This window comes from Pseudophryne corroboree, chromosome 9, assembly GCF_028390025.1.
Source record: "Pseudophryne corroboree isolate aPseCor3 chromosome 9, aPseCor3.hap2, whole genome shotgun sequence".
Classification (NCBI taxonomy): Eukaryota; Metazoa; Chordata; class Amphibia; order Anura; family Myobatrachidae; genus Pseudophryne; species Pseudophryne corroboree.
The window spans coordinates 467064747-467082086 of NC_086452.1; the positions used below are offsets into that span (position 1 = coordinate 467064747).

At 49.0% G+C, this 17340-nt stretch overlaps 1 protein-coding gene across 1 annotated transcript; it reads right to left on the minus strand.

Annotated features, from left to right (window-relative positions):
* Positions 1-693: 693 nt before the first annotated feature.
* On the minus strand, positions 694-9536 carry BRK1 (BRICK1 subunit of SCAR/WAVE actin nucleating complex). The gene is made up of 3 exons (XM_063941318.1): positions 9279-9536; positions 7417-7499; positions 694-1016 (listed from the first exon to the last, which is right to left on the minus strand). The coding sequence occupies exons 1-3, from the start codon at positions 9394-9396 to the stop codon at positions 990-992; spliced, it is 228 nt and encodes a 75-aa protein (XP_063797388.1). The 5' UTR covers positions 9397-9536; the 3' UTR covers positions 694-989.
* Between the last annotated feature and the right edge of the window lie 7804 nt (positions 9537-17340).

Sequence of the window (17340 nt, forward strand, 5' to 3'; positions counted from 1 at the left end):
GTCTCTTCTGTTCAGTACGTGTTCCAACGTGGAAGAGTGTCTCTAATTCTTACACCATTATTACACCCTATTAGTAGATACGTCTCTGCTTTAGTCCATTAACTGACCAGCAACCCCCCGGCTCTGCTCATTGTACTGGGAATGTGGTGTCGTGACCTAATGTTACACCACAGTGCTGCAACCTGACTGCGGAAACGCTACGGTTTCAGGTGTTCTCAAACACCATCTTAGCGCCATATAGTGCGAGACGCTTGGCGTGGCAGACGCTCCAAAGACTGGTAGCGATTTGTACTCTTTCCTAAATTTTGCTTCTTACTGGTGTCATAGTCGCTGACCGTGTACCAGGCATGATAGATCAGTATTGTGATATAATCTGGAATTGGTATAATAAAGTCACAAAGTAAGCATATGTGGCACGAGACATGGTGCTGGTCCCTTGTATAGGATCTCTGCCTTTTACCTTTGTTTCCCAGGCCCTGTCTGATATGCCAAAGTCTCTGGCGTGACGTACGGCGCAGCTAATGCCTAAGGTCCGTGGCAAAGGTAATACAGGGGAACGCCACTTGCTCCCATCTGGGGCTGACTGGGCGTATCATAGCATCAAAATGCAGCTGTTTCCCGGCTGAAGCCATCCGACGCTGGCGTCGGACGTAATGCAGGCGCGACATGAACGCTGAAATGAGGACAGGGAAATGGTCTCACCGTTTACATTTATTTTAACACAAACTTAGACAAAAACATTGATACAAAAGAAAAACAGAAGAACAAAACCAGTTCCCATTCTGTATGAGGTGGAGAGTTAGCAGAGCCTCAGTGCCTCGTTAACCAATAATAAAGCATAATACACAGGAATGATGGCGGGACATTAAGCATTAATGCCGTAAACTCAGTGATTTACAGAAAGGAGAGATGATGATGATTATTTGGAAGTGAAGTCCATAGCGTATATCTGTATATAAAATATTTAAATGTATGTTGCAGCGATGCCTCTAAGTGAGGGTCTCTCCTTTGGTCACCTGTAAGAGAGGAGAGAGGTGCAGGTTACATTCATGTGACCGGGTCCCTGCACGGGACGTTCTGTGGCTACAATCAGAGTCAGACAAGATGAGTCTACTGAGTGATTACAGGTTCTACAAAGCAGCACAGCAAACAGAGAGTCTGACACTCGGAAGCGTGGAGCATGCACATGAATCATCCGTATGCAACAGATTTGGAAGACCCCATAGAGCCCTGACACTGTGCCAGGGTTAGGGAGAGACGTTCTACCCTGGCAGGCAGGGGGAGCCGTAAAGGGAGGTGGTTTCATGATGGAGCGGAGGGACCTGGCGTACAAAGACGGATAACGGGGGGGGGGGGGGGGGAGGCACTTTTACTGGCGAAACTACAAATCAGGGATGGCCCAGGCTACTTCCATGTGTACCCAGAGAACGAACAGGACAGTCTAATAGCAGACCTCTAATTCATAGCAAAATGCCGACTGATACACAGAGATCCGTTCCACTGCATTCATCATCCCCTTGTCTAGTGACCTAATGCTACGTAAAAAAGGAACCTAATAAATGATATATAATTATACCAACCATAAGTATTGGCTCATCGTATATCAGAGAAGGTCTCAGTGTGGCAATGTGTCCGTGATATACTGCTTCCACGCTGCAGGGTTTATTATACTGGAGGTAAACGCTTAAATTGGGGTTTTACTAATGGTAAATAAAGTCATAATATTCTTATAAAGGCCCCCGTACATTACTGACTATTGCTACAATTCTCCGACGGCTGGGTCAGGGAATTGAGAATATTAAATGTTTAAAAATCTAAATTCCAATCGCTATCAGCAAATCTGGTATTTTTAAAATGAATACTTTACCCGATTCCCTGACGGACTGCCAATCATCAATGACTGCAGATCGGATCCACAGATTGGCGGCCATCGATGATTCTGGGACAGTTGGGGAATCAAGGCAATGGGTTAGATGTATTGGGGCCTTACGGCTAAACTACCCCGAGTCTGGAGTCCACGGCTGAATATTAATGGTACAGAGGTCTGAACTGCGCAGAGTGCATCAGCAAATTACCTTTTTTTTTTCAAACAATCTTATTCAAAATATAAAAAAAGTCATATATAATTAGATAAAGCTGGAACACAGCTGCCAGAATCATCTCCGCCTCTTGGGATACCGTGAGCGAAACATCATCTCTGCCTCTTTCTTTGTACTGAAGTGACAAATTTTCTTGAAACGTTTCTTTTTTGCTTAAGAGTCAATGAGAATGTATACAATGATGTAATGTTACACTGGGGTGTAATGTACCCAATACTCCATCTTCTCTCCTCCAATAGATATCCCTCCGCCCAGCTGCGAACCCAATAGATATCCCTCCGCCCAGCTGCGAACCCAATAGATATCTCTCCGCCCAGCTGCGAACCCAATAGATATCTCTCCGCCCAGCTGCGAACCCAATATATATCCCTCCGCCCAGCTGCGAACCCAATATATATCCCTCCGCCCAGCTGCGAACCCAATATATATCCCTTTGCCCAGCTGCAAACCCGATATATATCTCTCTGTCCAGCTGCGCTCCTCATATATTCCTCCGCCCAGCTGTGAACCTGATATATATCCCTCTATCCAGCTGCGCGCCTCATATTTCTCCGCCCAGCTGTGAACCAGATCTATATCCCTCCATCCAGCTGAGCTCCTCATATATCCCTCTGCCCATCTGCAATCTCTTCATCAGTCCATACACTATATAGCATATTAAGGCTCAGACAGGCTGTATGATGGTGGGTTATATATCAGAGAGAACCTGAGCCAACACATTACACACACAGATAAATGTAGAGACTGTATTCAGCCCATATTAGGATACACAGTGGCCAACAATCTTGTGGTAATTAATATTCACATTTTAAGGGAACAAAAAAAAAAACACTTGAAGGTAAAAGGCTTTTATTGTAATTGCCTTAAAAAACAGCCAACATCACGGTAAGGAAGCATTTGCAGAAAATACATAATAAGTGCGTCACGTAGTGCATACATGTTATACAGACATACTCCCCCGATAGTGCGCGCACCTGCCATGTATATAACATCAAGGCCCGGCGCACTCTTAGGCAGCCGCCATACTGGTCACACATTGGGCTAATTCTGAGTCGGCCATTGCTGAAGTCGTGCCTGCGACTTCATGCTAACGTCAGTATCAGCCCTTTCAGTGGCGTACAGAGCGCGTGTAAGACCAAGGACTGGGACGCCCTCTGCGAGCAAACGTCGGAATCACCATCGGGACTGCACCACGCTAGGTGCGCAATCTCCGCCAGAGTCACTGATGATCGCCGCCAAGGTACGCGATTGAGCGTCCATGTCCAAAGCCGCTCCTGCGACACGCCCATAAGATCGCATATCTCTGTGCGTCTGCACAGCCACCTCCCGGGACACACAATACATTCCCAAGTCCCGTTACTCCGGGGGAAACAAGCGCTGCGCCACTTTATAGGGATTTAGCTGCAGCTAAATGACGCGGACGCCAGCGCTGCTTCCAACTCAGAATCAGGCCCATTAAATGGCACATTTTGCTTCAAAGCAGAAATACATCCTAATTAGAGACCAGCCCCATAATAATCTCTCTGCTGCGGAGTTCTATCACCCAGTGGGCACTTACATGGGAATATCCTGCCTGTATGTAGGAGGCTATCAGACACTACGTACATACAGGAGAGATTCCCGCGCCTCGATGTCACCTGCGGCGTCCTGGCTGTGCAGTGACGGAGGCCGTGAGCCGGCCAGACATTATACTACGCGAGACGGAATCTGCTCCCGTGGGACACAATCATTCCTGGCATCACACGGTGCCGCGCTGAAACAACCTGATTTCAAAGCTTTAGATATTGTACGGACAGCGTTATCCTGTAATACCGTATCCTGTAACACAACACTACATACGTCCAGTATTAACTACTAATACTGTCATACGCTCCGTCACCGGAGAGACTACCGGGGACCTGGAAACCATAAACTGAGATAATTAGGAGAATATTTAATAATATACTCAAAAAAACGGCTTACAATCTACTAGCAATACAATACATAAACAATCCTTTTATTAGATGGCCAAACTCTTACGTAACTAGATGCACTGACCCCCCCTCCCACACCTACTCCCTGTAGATAGGACCACAGGGATTCCAAAACCAATCCCTCCGCCGTTCCCCTGAATAATGCCAGTCCCCGGACGAGCCCCCACACCCTGAAACAAGTTTGGCTGCGCACAGTGCATGGTGTCGTTAATGCTAAGTGAACGCGGTCTACTCAGCTTGATTGCGGTGCGGTCATTAAGACGTTGTCAGGGTATCCGCCATGGCAAAGCGGCACAAAGAAGGAGACCCATGCTTCCGCCAAATGGACGGACTGATCTGTCCACAAATAAAGTTTATTTAATATACAGATGGAGTCATCTTCATCTTGGCCTTTAATAGGATTAACTGAGCCAGGGTAGTCGCAATTATTATCAAGGGTGAGTGAGGAGCTGCTTCTCTCTCCGTTCATGATACTACTGGCGGCAGTAAGTCTGCAGGAAGGGTATCACTATTCTACAGCTGTGTAACGGGTGGTCGGGAAAGCTCGTATGCGGTAAATAGGGATTAGCGGTGTTATCACTAGGAAATACGCCCCTTATAAAAAGGACTAAACTTCCCCATTTCCAGGATGCAGGACGGCAGGGAAAGAAAAAGGAGGCGACGGCACAGTGACTCTATAGTAAATGAGGAGACTAAGCATAGGCGGCTGGCAGGGGGCACTATTAATCCCAACACAATATAAATCAGTAGTTACAAAACATGGATTGAAAACTTGGACCAAACAGCGTCTTAAAAACAAGGAGAACACCATGCAGCCGGGTTTCATGCAGCACAACAGTTATTCTGCAAAGTCACCATTCCGGAGAGGAAGCGTAAAAATAAAAATAAGGAACAAAAACAGAAACAAAACGTGAGATTCTCAGTAATACACCAACAGTTTCTCCTCTTCATGCACAGCCAGAAGCTACAAAGCCTTCCCTATACCATCATGTAGCTGTGTACAATAATCCCAGTGACACAATGGAGCGCGCTCATTTCTAATAAAGTGGCTTGTCGCCATAGGTACCCAGGCTATGGGGGGGGGGGGGGATTCAATTACTGGTAATGTGGCAAGGGGTGTCTGGCAATACTTAGCAGTGATCTGCCGTTATGGGACAGCAAATAGCTTCCACGGCTCTGAACTGAATCACCGCCCCTACAAATGCACTAAGAACTGGTGACATCGATGAGGCACGAGGCACTCTGCGCCTCAGGGATGGCACCAGTTACTGAATGATAGTGCAGGTGACAGGTACGCTTTAACGCTATTGATAAACTTCTGTAAAATTTAAGAGATTTTACCTAATGTGATATTTCCCAAAAAACGATCCCTAAATATTTACAGAAGATCATTCACATACGGTCCCCGGCTCCTCTACCTGTCACATACGGTCCCCGGCTCCTCTACCTGTCACATACGGTCCCCGGCTCCTCTACCTGTCACATACGGTCCCCGGCTCCTCTACCTGTCACATACGGTCCCCGGCTCCTCTACCTGTCACATACGGTCCCCGGCTCCTCTACCTGTCACATAGTGTCCCCGGCTCCTCTACCTGTCACATAGTGTCCCCGGCTCCTCTACCTGTCACATACGGTCCCCGGCTCCTCTACCTGTCACATACGGTCCCCGGCTCCTCTACCTGTCACATACGGTCCCCGGCTCCTCTACCTGACACATACGGTCCCCGGCTCCTCTACCTGTCACATACGGTCCCCGGCTCCTCTACCTGTCACATACGGTCCTCGGCTCCTCTACCTGTCACATACGGTCCCCGGCTCCCCTACCTGTCACATACGGTCCCCGGCTCCTCTACCTGTCACATACGGTCCCCGGCTCCTCTACCTGTCACATACGGTCCCCAGCTCCTCTACCTGTCACATACGGTCCCCAGCTCCTCTACCTGTCACATACGGTCCCCAGCTCCTCTACCTGTCACATACGGTCCCCAGCTCCTCTACCTGTCACATACGGTCCCCAGCTCCCCTATCTGTCACATACGGTCCCCGGCTCCTCTACCTGTCACATACGGTCCCCGGCTCCTCTACCTGTCACACACGGTCCCCGGCTCCTCTACCTGTCACACACGGTCCCCGGCTCCTCTACCTGTCACACACGGTCCCCGGCTCCTCTACCTGTCACATACGGTCCCCGGCTCCCCTACCTGTCACATACAGTCCCCAGCTCCTCTACCTGTCACATACGGTCCTCGGCTCCTCTACCTGTCACATACGGTCCCCGGCTCCTCTGTCACATACGGTCCCCGGCTCATCTACCTGTCACATACGGTCCCCAGCTCCTCTACCTGTCACATACGGTCCCCGGCTCCTCTACCTGTCACATATACGGTCCCCAGCTCCTCTACCTGTCACATATACGGTCCCCAGCTCCTCTACCTGTCATACGGTCCCCGGCTCCTCTACCTGTCACATACGGTCCCCGGCTCCTCTACCTGTCACATACGGTCCCCGGCTCCTCTACCTGTCACATACGGTCCCCGGCTCCTCTACCTGTCACATACGGTCCCCGGCTCCTCTACCTGTCACATACGGTCCCCGGCTCCTCTACCTGTCACATACGGTCCCCGGCTCCTCTACCTGTCACATACGGTCCCCAGCTCCTCTACCTGTCACATACGGTCCCCAGCTCCTCTACCTGTCACATACGGTCCCCAGCTCCTCTACCTGTCACATACGGTCCCCGGCTCCTCTACCTGTCACATATACGGTCCCCAGCTCCTCTACCTGTCACATACGGTCCCCGGCTCCTCTACCTGTCACATACGGTCCCCGGCTCCTCTACCTGTCACATACGGTCCCCGGCTCCTCTACCTGTCACATACGGTCCCCGGCTCCTCTACCTGTCACATACGGTCCCCGGCTCCTCTACCTGTCACATACGGTCCCCGGCTCCTCTACCTGTCACATACGGTCCCCAGCTCCTCTACCTGTCACATACGGTCCCCAGCTCCTCTACCTGTCACATACGGTCCCCAGCTCCTCTATCTGTGGGCGATTCACATACGGTCCCCGGCTCCTATACCTGCGGGTAATAACTCTATACCACACAATGATGGCTGCATATGAAATAATGTGGCAGGCGGGTAAAGTTGCGGAATGTGGTGGCTGGCATTAACTGGTGACACTACACAAGATGGGAGTACCGCAAACATGCCAAATGGACGCTGAAAACAGCTGTGTGTTACCCCCCCCCCCCACCCCCCACCCCCCGGTCTCTTTGTACATGGCTATTGGCAGAGCAACTTAAAGGGACGGTTTATGTAAGTTTCTTATATGTAGCTACATACCCGTGCTTCTATGTATTCAATCCGCCTTTCCAACGCCGTCAGCTTCTCATTTAGTGTCGCCAGTCGGGAACGGCAGGACATATCTCGAAGGAAAATGAAAATGGAGTTTAAGATCAGTGTCACTCAGCAGGGTGCAGCTGCCGGGACGCAGGTGACGCACAATGTACGGTACACACAGCTCAGTCACACACTGAAGGATAAAGCCGCATTGTCAGTGGAACGTTTCCCTCCTATCTCCTGGTACCCCGGTCTGTGAGCTGTATGCCTGGGATTGCTGGTTAATGTCGCAGGAAATCCCTACAGAACGCGGTTATAGGTTCCGTTCCTTGGCTATTCTGCTGCCTCTAAAGCCGGGTACACACTGGTGCAATGACGGGCCGATACGCCCTTCCGTAACGACATCACTCAGTGTGTACTGGAGATTGTGCGCTCCCGTGGGCGCTAGGTTTGATGTGCTGCACATAATACCCAGCAATATCACTAGCGTCCTTGTCTATGCTAGTGAAAGACGGAACATTATCTTTCCGACCGTCATCAACATCGTGCCAGTGTGTATGGGCAATGCCCGCTGACGGGCATTTGTTGTCAGTGTCGGAACAAAAGCCTATCGTCCCAATGTGTACCCAGCTTAAGCCACAGAGAGATATATATCAAACACACACGTCCTATATACACATTGTAAACACCCGCATACATCCGGCATATCCCCCTCGCATACACCCGTATATCCCTCTCCCTATAACACCCGCATACACCCGTATATCCCCTTCCCTATAACACCCGGTATATCCCCCTCCCTATAATACCCGCATACACCCGGCATATCCCCCTCGCATACACCCGTATATCCCCCTCCCTATAACACCGGCATACACCCGTATATCCCCTTCCCTATAAAACCCGGTATATCCCCCTCCCTATAACACCCGCATACACCCTGCATATCCCCCTCCCTATAACACTCGCATACACCCGTATATCCCCCTCCCTATAACACCCGGTATATCCCCCTCCCTATAACACCCGCACACACCCGTATATCCCCTTCCCTATAACACCCGCATACACCCATATATCCCCCTCCCTATAACACCCATATATCTCCTTCCCTATAACACCCATATATCCCCCTCCCTATAACACCCGCATACACCCGTATATCCCCCTCCCTATAACACCCGCATACACCCATATATCCCCCTCCCTATAACATCCGCATACACCCATATATCTCCTTCCCTATAACACCCATATATCCCCCTCCCTATAACACCCGGTATATCCCCCTCCCTATAACACCCGGTATATCCCCCTCCCTATAACACCCGCATACACCCGTATATCCCCTTCCCTATAACACCCGCATACACCCATATATCCCCCTCCCTATAACACCCATATATCTCCTTCCCTATAACACCCATATATCCCCCTCCCTATAACACCCGCATACACCCGTATATCCCCTTCCCTATAACACCCGCATACACCCATATATCCCCCTCCCTATAACACCCGCATACACCCATATATCTCCTTCCCTATAACACCCATATATCCCCCTCCCTATAAGACCCGCATACACCCATATATCTCCTTCCCTATAACACCCATATATCCCCCTCCCTATAACACCCGCATACACCCATATATCCCCCTCCCTATAACACCCATATATCCCCCTTCCTATAACACCCGTATAAACCCGGTATATCCCCTCCCTATAACACCCGCATACACCCGGTATATCCCCTTCCCTATAACACTCGCATACACCCGGTATATCCCCCTCCCTATAAAATCCGCATACACCCATATATCCCCCTCCCTATAACACCCCCACTGTAACGCCCGGCACTCACCGAAGGAGTTGAGGAAGTCGGCGATCTTCTTGATGCTGCTGGTGATAACCTCGATGTACTCCCGGTTGGCCCAGTCCTGGTGGATCTCCCTCTGCACCGGGTCCTCCTGGTTGGACATCTTTCCGTCTCCTCCACCGTGATCCGCCTCCGCCGGGGACCCACAGCGCCGCCTGCAGGATCACTCCGTGCGTATCACCCTCCCTCAGGGCTGAGGCCCCGGCAGCCATGTCAGAGAAGGGAACGCCGGCCCCGACACACCGCACGGCGCCATCTTAGAGAAGGGCAGGCAGGTCGGACGCACAGCACCGCGCCATCTTGGAAAAAGGCACGCCGGTCTAACTCACAGCACGGCGCCATCTTAGAGAATGGCACGCCGGTCTGACGCAAAGCACGGCTCCATCTTAGAAAAGGGCACGCCGGTCGGACGCACAGCACGGCGCCATCTTAGATGTGGGCTAAACTGTTTCCCATACAGTAATATTGGGGCACAGGAGCTGTGATATACTGCCAGTTCCTCAGAGCTGTGTCCAGGGGTGATGCCATGTTCAGCTGATCTGTGCCTTGGAGTCTCGTTGCCCAATATAACTTCCACTGCCAGTGTGCTGGATAAGATAACAGTACCATGGCTTGCCTGCGGATGGCGCTCCATGCACGCCGTGTCGCCACCTTTTTCAATGTGACAGAATTTTTAATTATTTCCAGAAACTGGAAGAAATTAATGAAATAAGCGTCTGGGCGCTTCTCTGGCGTATAGGAGCTGCTGTAGCGCTCAGTGGTACAAGCGGCTTCCTCAGTGACGCGCGGCTTAACTCCCATCTGCTGGTTACCCGCTATGAGGGGCAAGAGTTAGGGATCACCACCCAACATAGAGGAATAGGAATGGTCATTGGGAAGTAGTTTTACCCGGGCACGAATACAGGGGTCAGGCGGCCCCCAGGCACAACATTACTGGTCACCAGGGCTGCCATCAGGAGTGGACAGCCGGGACTGGAGTCCTGGGCCTAGACAGAGAGAGGGCCCACCTCTGCAGCTGTGGGCAAGGGTATAACTATAGAAATCAAAATATCTCCCAACACGGCCCCTTCGCTCTTCACAAGATCTATGTCTCTCATCCACACTCATTACTTGCTCCCATGCACGATTGCAGGACTTTCTTTGGGCTGCACCCACTCTGTGAAACGCCCTACCACGTACAATAAGACTCTCCTCTGATCTCCAATCTTTCAAGCGTTCCCTGAAAACTCACCTATTCAGACAAGCGTATCAAATGCCATAACCGCTCAATCAACCTTCATAAGCTTTCCTATCCGATTTTATCCCCACTGTACAGTCCACACATGTCCCCCACATATTTAAGTATTCATTCTCTCTTCCTTCGGACCCTGGTTCATCACTGCTGTGATGTGATATCATGCAGCTGTCGAAGTCGGAAAATATTACAGTACACACATCACGTACAAACACCACACAGATGGACTCCGCGCGCGTACTTATTCTGCCGTGCGTGCACATATTCGCAAATTGCGTATGATCGCTCACGCGGTCGTGCGTGTTAGCGCGTGGTATGAGTAATTACGGAAGCATTTGTACTCGCATGGAAAAGCCACAAAGACATATCATATATTTAATCCATATAATGCATAAATCACCCACTGTCTACTCATCCTTCTAATAGCAAGAAGATGGTTCACACATAAATTATCCTCCCAGAAACTCTAAAACAATGTACCAGACGGCCTTGTTTACGCAAAGCTTTGAAATCTTATGAAGAAGGCAAATACCTTTGGTTACCCCCATTGTTCTAGGGTTGTCCAGTATCTGTCGACGACAATAAATACTGGATTGTCATTGTCTTATCTGAAGACAGGACAAACAAAAAGACAATATCCAGGAACCTAGTTTGAAGAGAAACTCAATTAGCAATAGCTAACAAATTACAAACCAGACATTTAGATATCTGAGGTAATAACATTCATAGTCTAAACTCTTGGAGATGTGTGTATGTATATATGTGTATATATGTATGTATATATATATACATATATATATATATATATATATATATATATACCAGATATTATCCAGATCCACAACAGGGTCCAGAATAGAGGGCACTCACCAATCCGACTTCATTAAAGATTTTATTGGTGCATCAAAGTCATCACATAATGTCGACGTTTCGGCTCTAGCAAGCCTTTTTCAAGACAGCCCCAGGAGACATCTGCTCAGCATGCCAGGAATAAGCATACTGACACCCTCTCACGGGCTCCCTTATATAGCACACACACTCTCAATTAATCAATTTAATTACCAGAAATGCACAAATAGATTAGCCACCATTGGCCCATGATATACCATCCGTTTATCTGTACAACAATACCTATTTTTACAAAACTAAATACCGACACACTGCATGACAGGAATGTATTTTAGGACTGGCCGTTTATTCATACAAGATAGATAATAGGCTATATGCATACTTAATTTAATAATTACCGGAGTCCCACACTATCGGCATTTTACCGGAAGCGCCTCATTTGCTCCCCACCGGTACTAAATATGCGTTCCACCGCTCATGATAACGTCATTGCCGGAAGTCAACTCACGCTCATCCGGCAATGTTCAGAGCCTTGTACTATCACTAGAGATGAGCGCCTGAAATTTTTCGGGTTTTGTGTTTTGGTTTTGGGTTCGGTTCCGCGGCCGTGTTTTGGGTTCGAACGCGTTTTGGCAAAACCTCACCGAATTATTTTTGTCGGATTCGGGTGTGTTTTGGATTCGGGTGTTTTTTTCCAAAAACACTAAAAAACAGCTTAAATCATAGAATTTGGGGGTCATTTTGATCCCAAAGTATTATTAACCTCAAAAACCATAATTTACACTCATTTTCAGTCTATTCTGAATACCTCACACCTCACAATATTATTTTTAGTCCTAAAATTTGCACCAAGGTCGCTGTGTGAGTAAGATAAGCGACCCTAGTGGCCGACACAAACACCGGGCCCATCTAGGAGTGGCACTGCAGTGTCACGCAGGATGTCCCTTCCAAAAAACCCTCCCCAAACAGCACATGACGCAAAGAAAAAAAGAGGCGCAATGAGGTAGCTGTGTGAGTAAGATTAGCGACCCTAGTGGCCGACACAAACACCGGGCCCATCTAGGAGTGGCACTGCAGTGTCACGCAGGATGGCCCTTCCAAAAAACCCTCCCCAAACAGCACATGACGCAAAGAAAAAAAGAGGCGCAATGAGGTAGCTGACTGTGTGAGTAAGATTAGCGACCCTAGTGGCCGACACAAACACCGGGCACATCTAGGAGTGGCACTGCAGTGTCACGCAGGATGTCCCTTCCAAAAAACCCTCCCCAAACAGCACATGACGCAAAGAAAAAAAGAGGCGCAATGAGGTAGCTGTGTGAGTAAGATTAGCGACCCTAGTGGCCGACACAAACACCGGGCACATCTAGGAGTGGCACTGCAGTGTCACGCAGGATGTCCCTTCCAAAAAACCCTCCCCAAACAGCACATGACGCAAAGAAAAAAAGAGGCGCAATGAGGTAGCTGTGTGAGTAAGATTAGCGACCCTAGTGGCCGACACAAACACCGGGCCCATCTAGGAGTGGCACTGCAGTGTCACGCAGGATGTCCCTTCCAAAAAACCCTCCCCAATCAGCACATGATGCAAAGAAAAAGAAAAGAAAAAAGAGGTGCAAGATGGAATTATCCTTGGGCCCTCCCACCCACCCTTATGTTGTATAAACAAAACAGGACATGCACACTTTAACCAACCCATCATTTCAGTGACAGGGTCTGCCACACGACTGTGACTGATATGACGGGTTGGTTTGGACCCCCCCCAAAAAAGAAGCAATTAATCTCTCCTTGCACAAACTGGCTCTACAGAGGCAAGATGTCCACCTCATCTTCACCCTCCAATATATCACCGTGTACATCCCCCTCCTCACAGATTATCAATTCGTCCCCACTGGAATCCACCATCTCAGCTCCCTGTGTACTTTGTGGAGGCAATTGCTGCTGGTCAATGTCTCCGCGGAGGAATTGATTATAATTCATTTTAATGAACATCATCTTCTCCACATTTTCTGGATGTAACCTCGTACGCCGATTGCTGACAAGGTGAGCGGCGGCACTAAACACTCTTTCGGAGTACACACTTGTGGGAGGGCAACTTAGGTAGAATAAAGCCAGTTTGTGCAAGGGCCTCCAAATTGCCTCTTTTTCCTGCCAGTATAAGTACGGACTGTGTGACGTGCCTACTTGGATGCGGTCACTCATATAATCCTCCACCATTCTATCAATGTTGAGAGAATCATATGCAGTGACAGTAGACGACATGTCCGTAATCGTTGTCAGGTCCTTCAGTCCGGACCAGATGTCAGCATCAGCAGTCGCTCCAGACTGCCCTGCATCACCGCCAGCGGGTGGGCTCGGAATTCTGAGCCTTTTCCTCGCACCCCCAGTTGCGGGAGAATGTGAAGGAGGAGATGTTGACAGGTCGCGTTCCGCTTGACTTGACAATTTTGTCACCAGCAGGTCTTTCAACCCCAGCAGACCTGTGTCTGCCGGAAAGAGAGATCCAAGGTAGGCTTTAAATCTAGGATCGAGCACGGTGGCCAAAATGTAGTGCTCTGATTTCAACAGATTGACCACCCGTGAATCCTTGTTAAGCGAATTAAGGGCTGCATCCACAAGTCCCACATGCCTAGCGGAATCGCTCCGTGTTAGCTCCTTCTTCAATGCCTCCAGCTTCTTCTGCAAAAGCCTGATGAGGGGAATGACCTGACTCAGGCTGGCAGTGTCTGAACTGACTTCACGTGTGGCAAGTTCAAAGGGCATCAGAACCTTGCACAACGTTGAAATCATTCTCCACTGCACTTGAGACAGGTGCATTCCATCTCCTATATCGTGCTCAATTGTATAGGCTTGAATGGCCTTTTGCTGCTCCTCCAACCTCTGAAGCATATAGAGGGTTGAATTCCACCTCGTTACCACTTCTTGCTTCAGATGATGGCAGGGCAGGTTCAGTAGTTTTTGGTGGTGCTCCAGTCTTCTGTACGTGGTGCCTGTACGCCGAAAGTGTCCCGCAATTTTTCTGGCCACCGACAGCATCTCTTGCACGCCCCTGTCGTTTTTTAAAAAATTCTGCACCACCAAATTCAAGGTATGTGCAAAACATGGGACGTGCTGGAATTTGCCCATATTTAATGCACACACAATATTGCTGGCGTTGTCCGATGCCACAAATCCACAGGAGAGTCCAATTGGGGTAAGCCATTCCGCGATGATCTTCCTCAGTTGCCGTAAGAGGTTTTCAGCTGTGTGCGTATTCTGGAAAGCGGTGATACAAAGCGTAGCCTGCCTAGGAAAGAGTTGGCGTTGCGAGATGCTGCTACTGGTGCCGCCGCTGCTGTTCTTGCGGCGGGAGTCCATACATCTACCCAGTGGGCTGTCAGAGTCATATAGTCCTGACCCTGCCCTGCTCCACTTGTCCACATGTCCGTGGTTAAGTGGACATTGGGTACAACTGCATTTTTTAGGACACTGGTGAGTCTTTTTCTGACGTCCGTGTACATTCTCGGTATCGCCTGCCTAGAGAAGTGGAACCTAGATGGTATTTGGTAACGGGGGCACACTGCCTCAATAAATTGTCTAGTTCCCTGTGAACTAACGGCGGATACCGGACGCACGTCTAACACCAACATAGTTGTCAAGGACTCAGTTATCCGCTTTGCAGTAGGATGACTGCTGTGATATTTCATCTTCCTCGCAAAGGACTGTTGAACAGTCAATTGCTTACTGGAAGTAGTACAAGTGGGCTTACGACTTCCCCTCTGGGATGACCATCGACTCCCAGCGGCAACAACAGCAGCGCCAGCAGCAGTAGGCGTTACACGCAAGGATGCATCGGAGGAATCCCAGGCAGGAGAGGACTCGTCAGACTTGCCAGTGACATGGCCTGCAGGACTATTGGCATTCCTGGGGAAGGAGGAAATTGACACTGAGGGAGTTGGTGGGGTGGTTTGCGTGAGCTTGGTTACAAGAGGAAGGGATTTACTGGTCAGTGGACTGCTTCCGCTGTCACCCAAAGTTTTTGAACTTGTCACTGACTTATTATGAATGCGCTGCAGGTGACGTATAAGGGAGGATGTTCCGAGGTGGTTAACGTCCTTACCCCTACTTATTACAGCTTGACAAAGGGAACACACGGCTTGACACCTGTTGTCCGCATTTCTGGTGAAATACCTCCACACCGAAGAGCTGATTTTTTTGGTATTTTCACCTGGCATGTCAACGGCCATATTCCTCCCACGGACAACAGGTGTCTCCCCGGGTGCCTGACTTAAACAAACCACCTCACCATCAGAATCCTCCTGGTCAATTTCCTCCCCAGCGCCAGCAACACCCATATCCTCCTCATCCTGGTGTACTTCAACACTGACATCTTCAATCTGACTATCAGGAACTGGACTGCGGGTGCTCCTTCCAGCACTTGCAGGGGGCGTGCAAATGGTGGAAGGCGCATGCTCTTCACGTCCAGTGTTGGGAAGGTCAGGCATCGCAACCGACACAATTGGACTCTCCTTGTGGATTTGGGATTTCAAAGAACGCACAGTTCTTTGCGGTGCTTTTGCCAGCTTGAGTCTTTTCAGTTTTCTAGCGAGAGGCTGAGTGCTTCCATCCTCATGTGAAGCTGAACCACTAGCCATGAACATAGGCCAGGGCCTCAGCCGTTCCTTGCCACTCCGTGTGGTAAATGGCATATTGGCAAGTTTACGCTTCTCCTCCGACAATTTTATTTTAGGTTTTGGAGTCCTTTTTTTTCTGATATTTGGTGTTTTGGATTTGACATGCTCTGTACTATGACATTGGGCATCGGCCTTGGCAGACGACGTTGCTGGCATTTCATCGTCTCGGCCATGACTAGTGGCAGCAGCTTCAGCACGAGGTGGAAGTGGATCTTGATCTTTCCCTAATTTTGGAACCTCAACTTTTTTGTTCTCCATATTTTATCGGCAGAACTAAAAGGCACCTCAGGTAAACAATGGAGATGGATGGATTGGATACTAGTATACAATTATGGACGGACTGCCACGGTTAGGTGGTATAAAAAAACCACGGTTAGGTGGTATATAATACAATTATGGATGGACGGACTGCCTGCCGAGTGCCGACACAGAGGTAGCCACAGCCGTGAACTACCGCACTGTACACTGGTTGATAAAGAGATAGTAGTATACTCGTAACAACTAGTATGACGACGGTATAAAGAATGAAAAAAAAACCACGGTTAGGTGGTATATATTATAATACAATTATGGTTGGACGGACTGCCTGCCGAGTGCCGACACAGAGGTAGCCACAGCCGTGAACTACCGCACTGTACACTGGTTGATAAAGAGATAGTAGTATACTCGTAACAACTAGTATGACGACGGTATAAAGAATGAAAAAAAAACCACGGTTAGGTGGTATATATTATAATACAATTATGGATGGACGGACTGCCTGCCGAGTGCCGACACAGAGGTAGCCACAGCCGTGAACTACCGCACTGTACACTGGTTGATAAAGAGATAGTAGTATACTCGTAACAACTAGTATGACGACGGTATAAAGAATGAAAAAAAAACCACGGTTAGGTGGTATATATTATAATACAATTATGGTTGGACGGACTGCCTGCCGAGTGCCGACACAGAGGTAGCCACAGCCGTGAACTACCGCACTGTACACTGGTTGATAAAGAGATAGTAGTATACTCGTAACAACTAGTATGACGACGGTATAAAGAATGAAAAAAAAACCACGGTTAGGTGGTATATAATACAATTATGGTTGGACGGACTGCCTGCCGAGTGCCGACACAGAGGTAGCCACAGCCGTGAACTACCGCACTGTACACTGGTTGATAAAGAGATAGTAGTATACTCGTAACAACTAGTATGACGACGGTATAAAGAATGAAAAAAAAACCACGGTTAGGTGGTATATATTATAATACAATTATGGTTGGACGGACTGCCTGCCGAGTGCCGACACAGA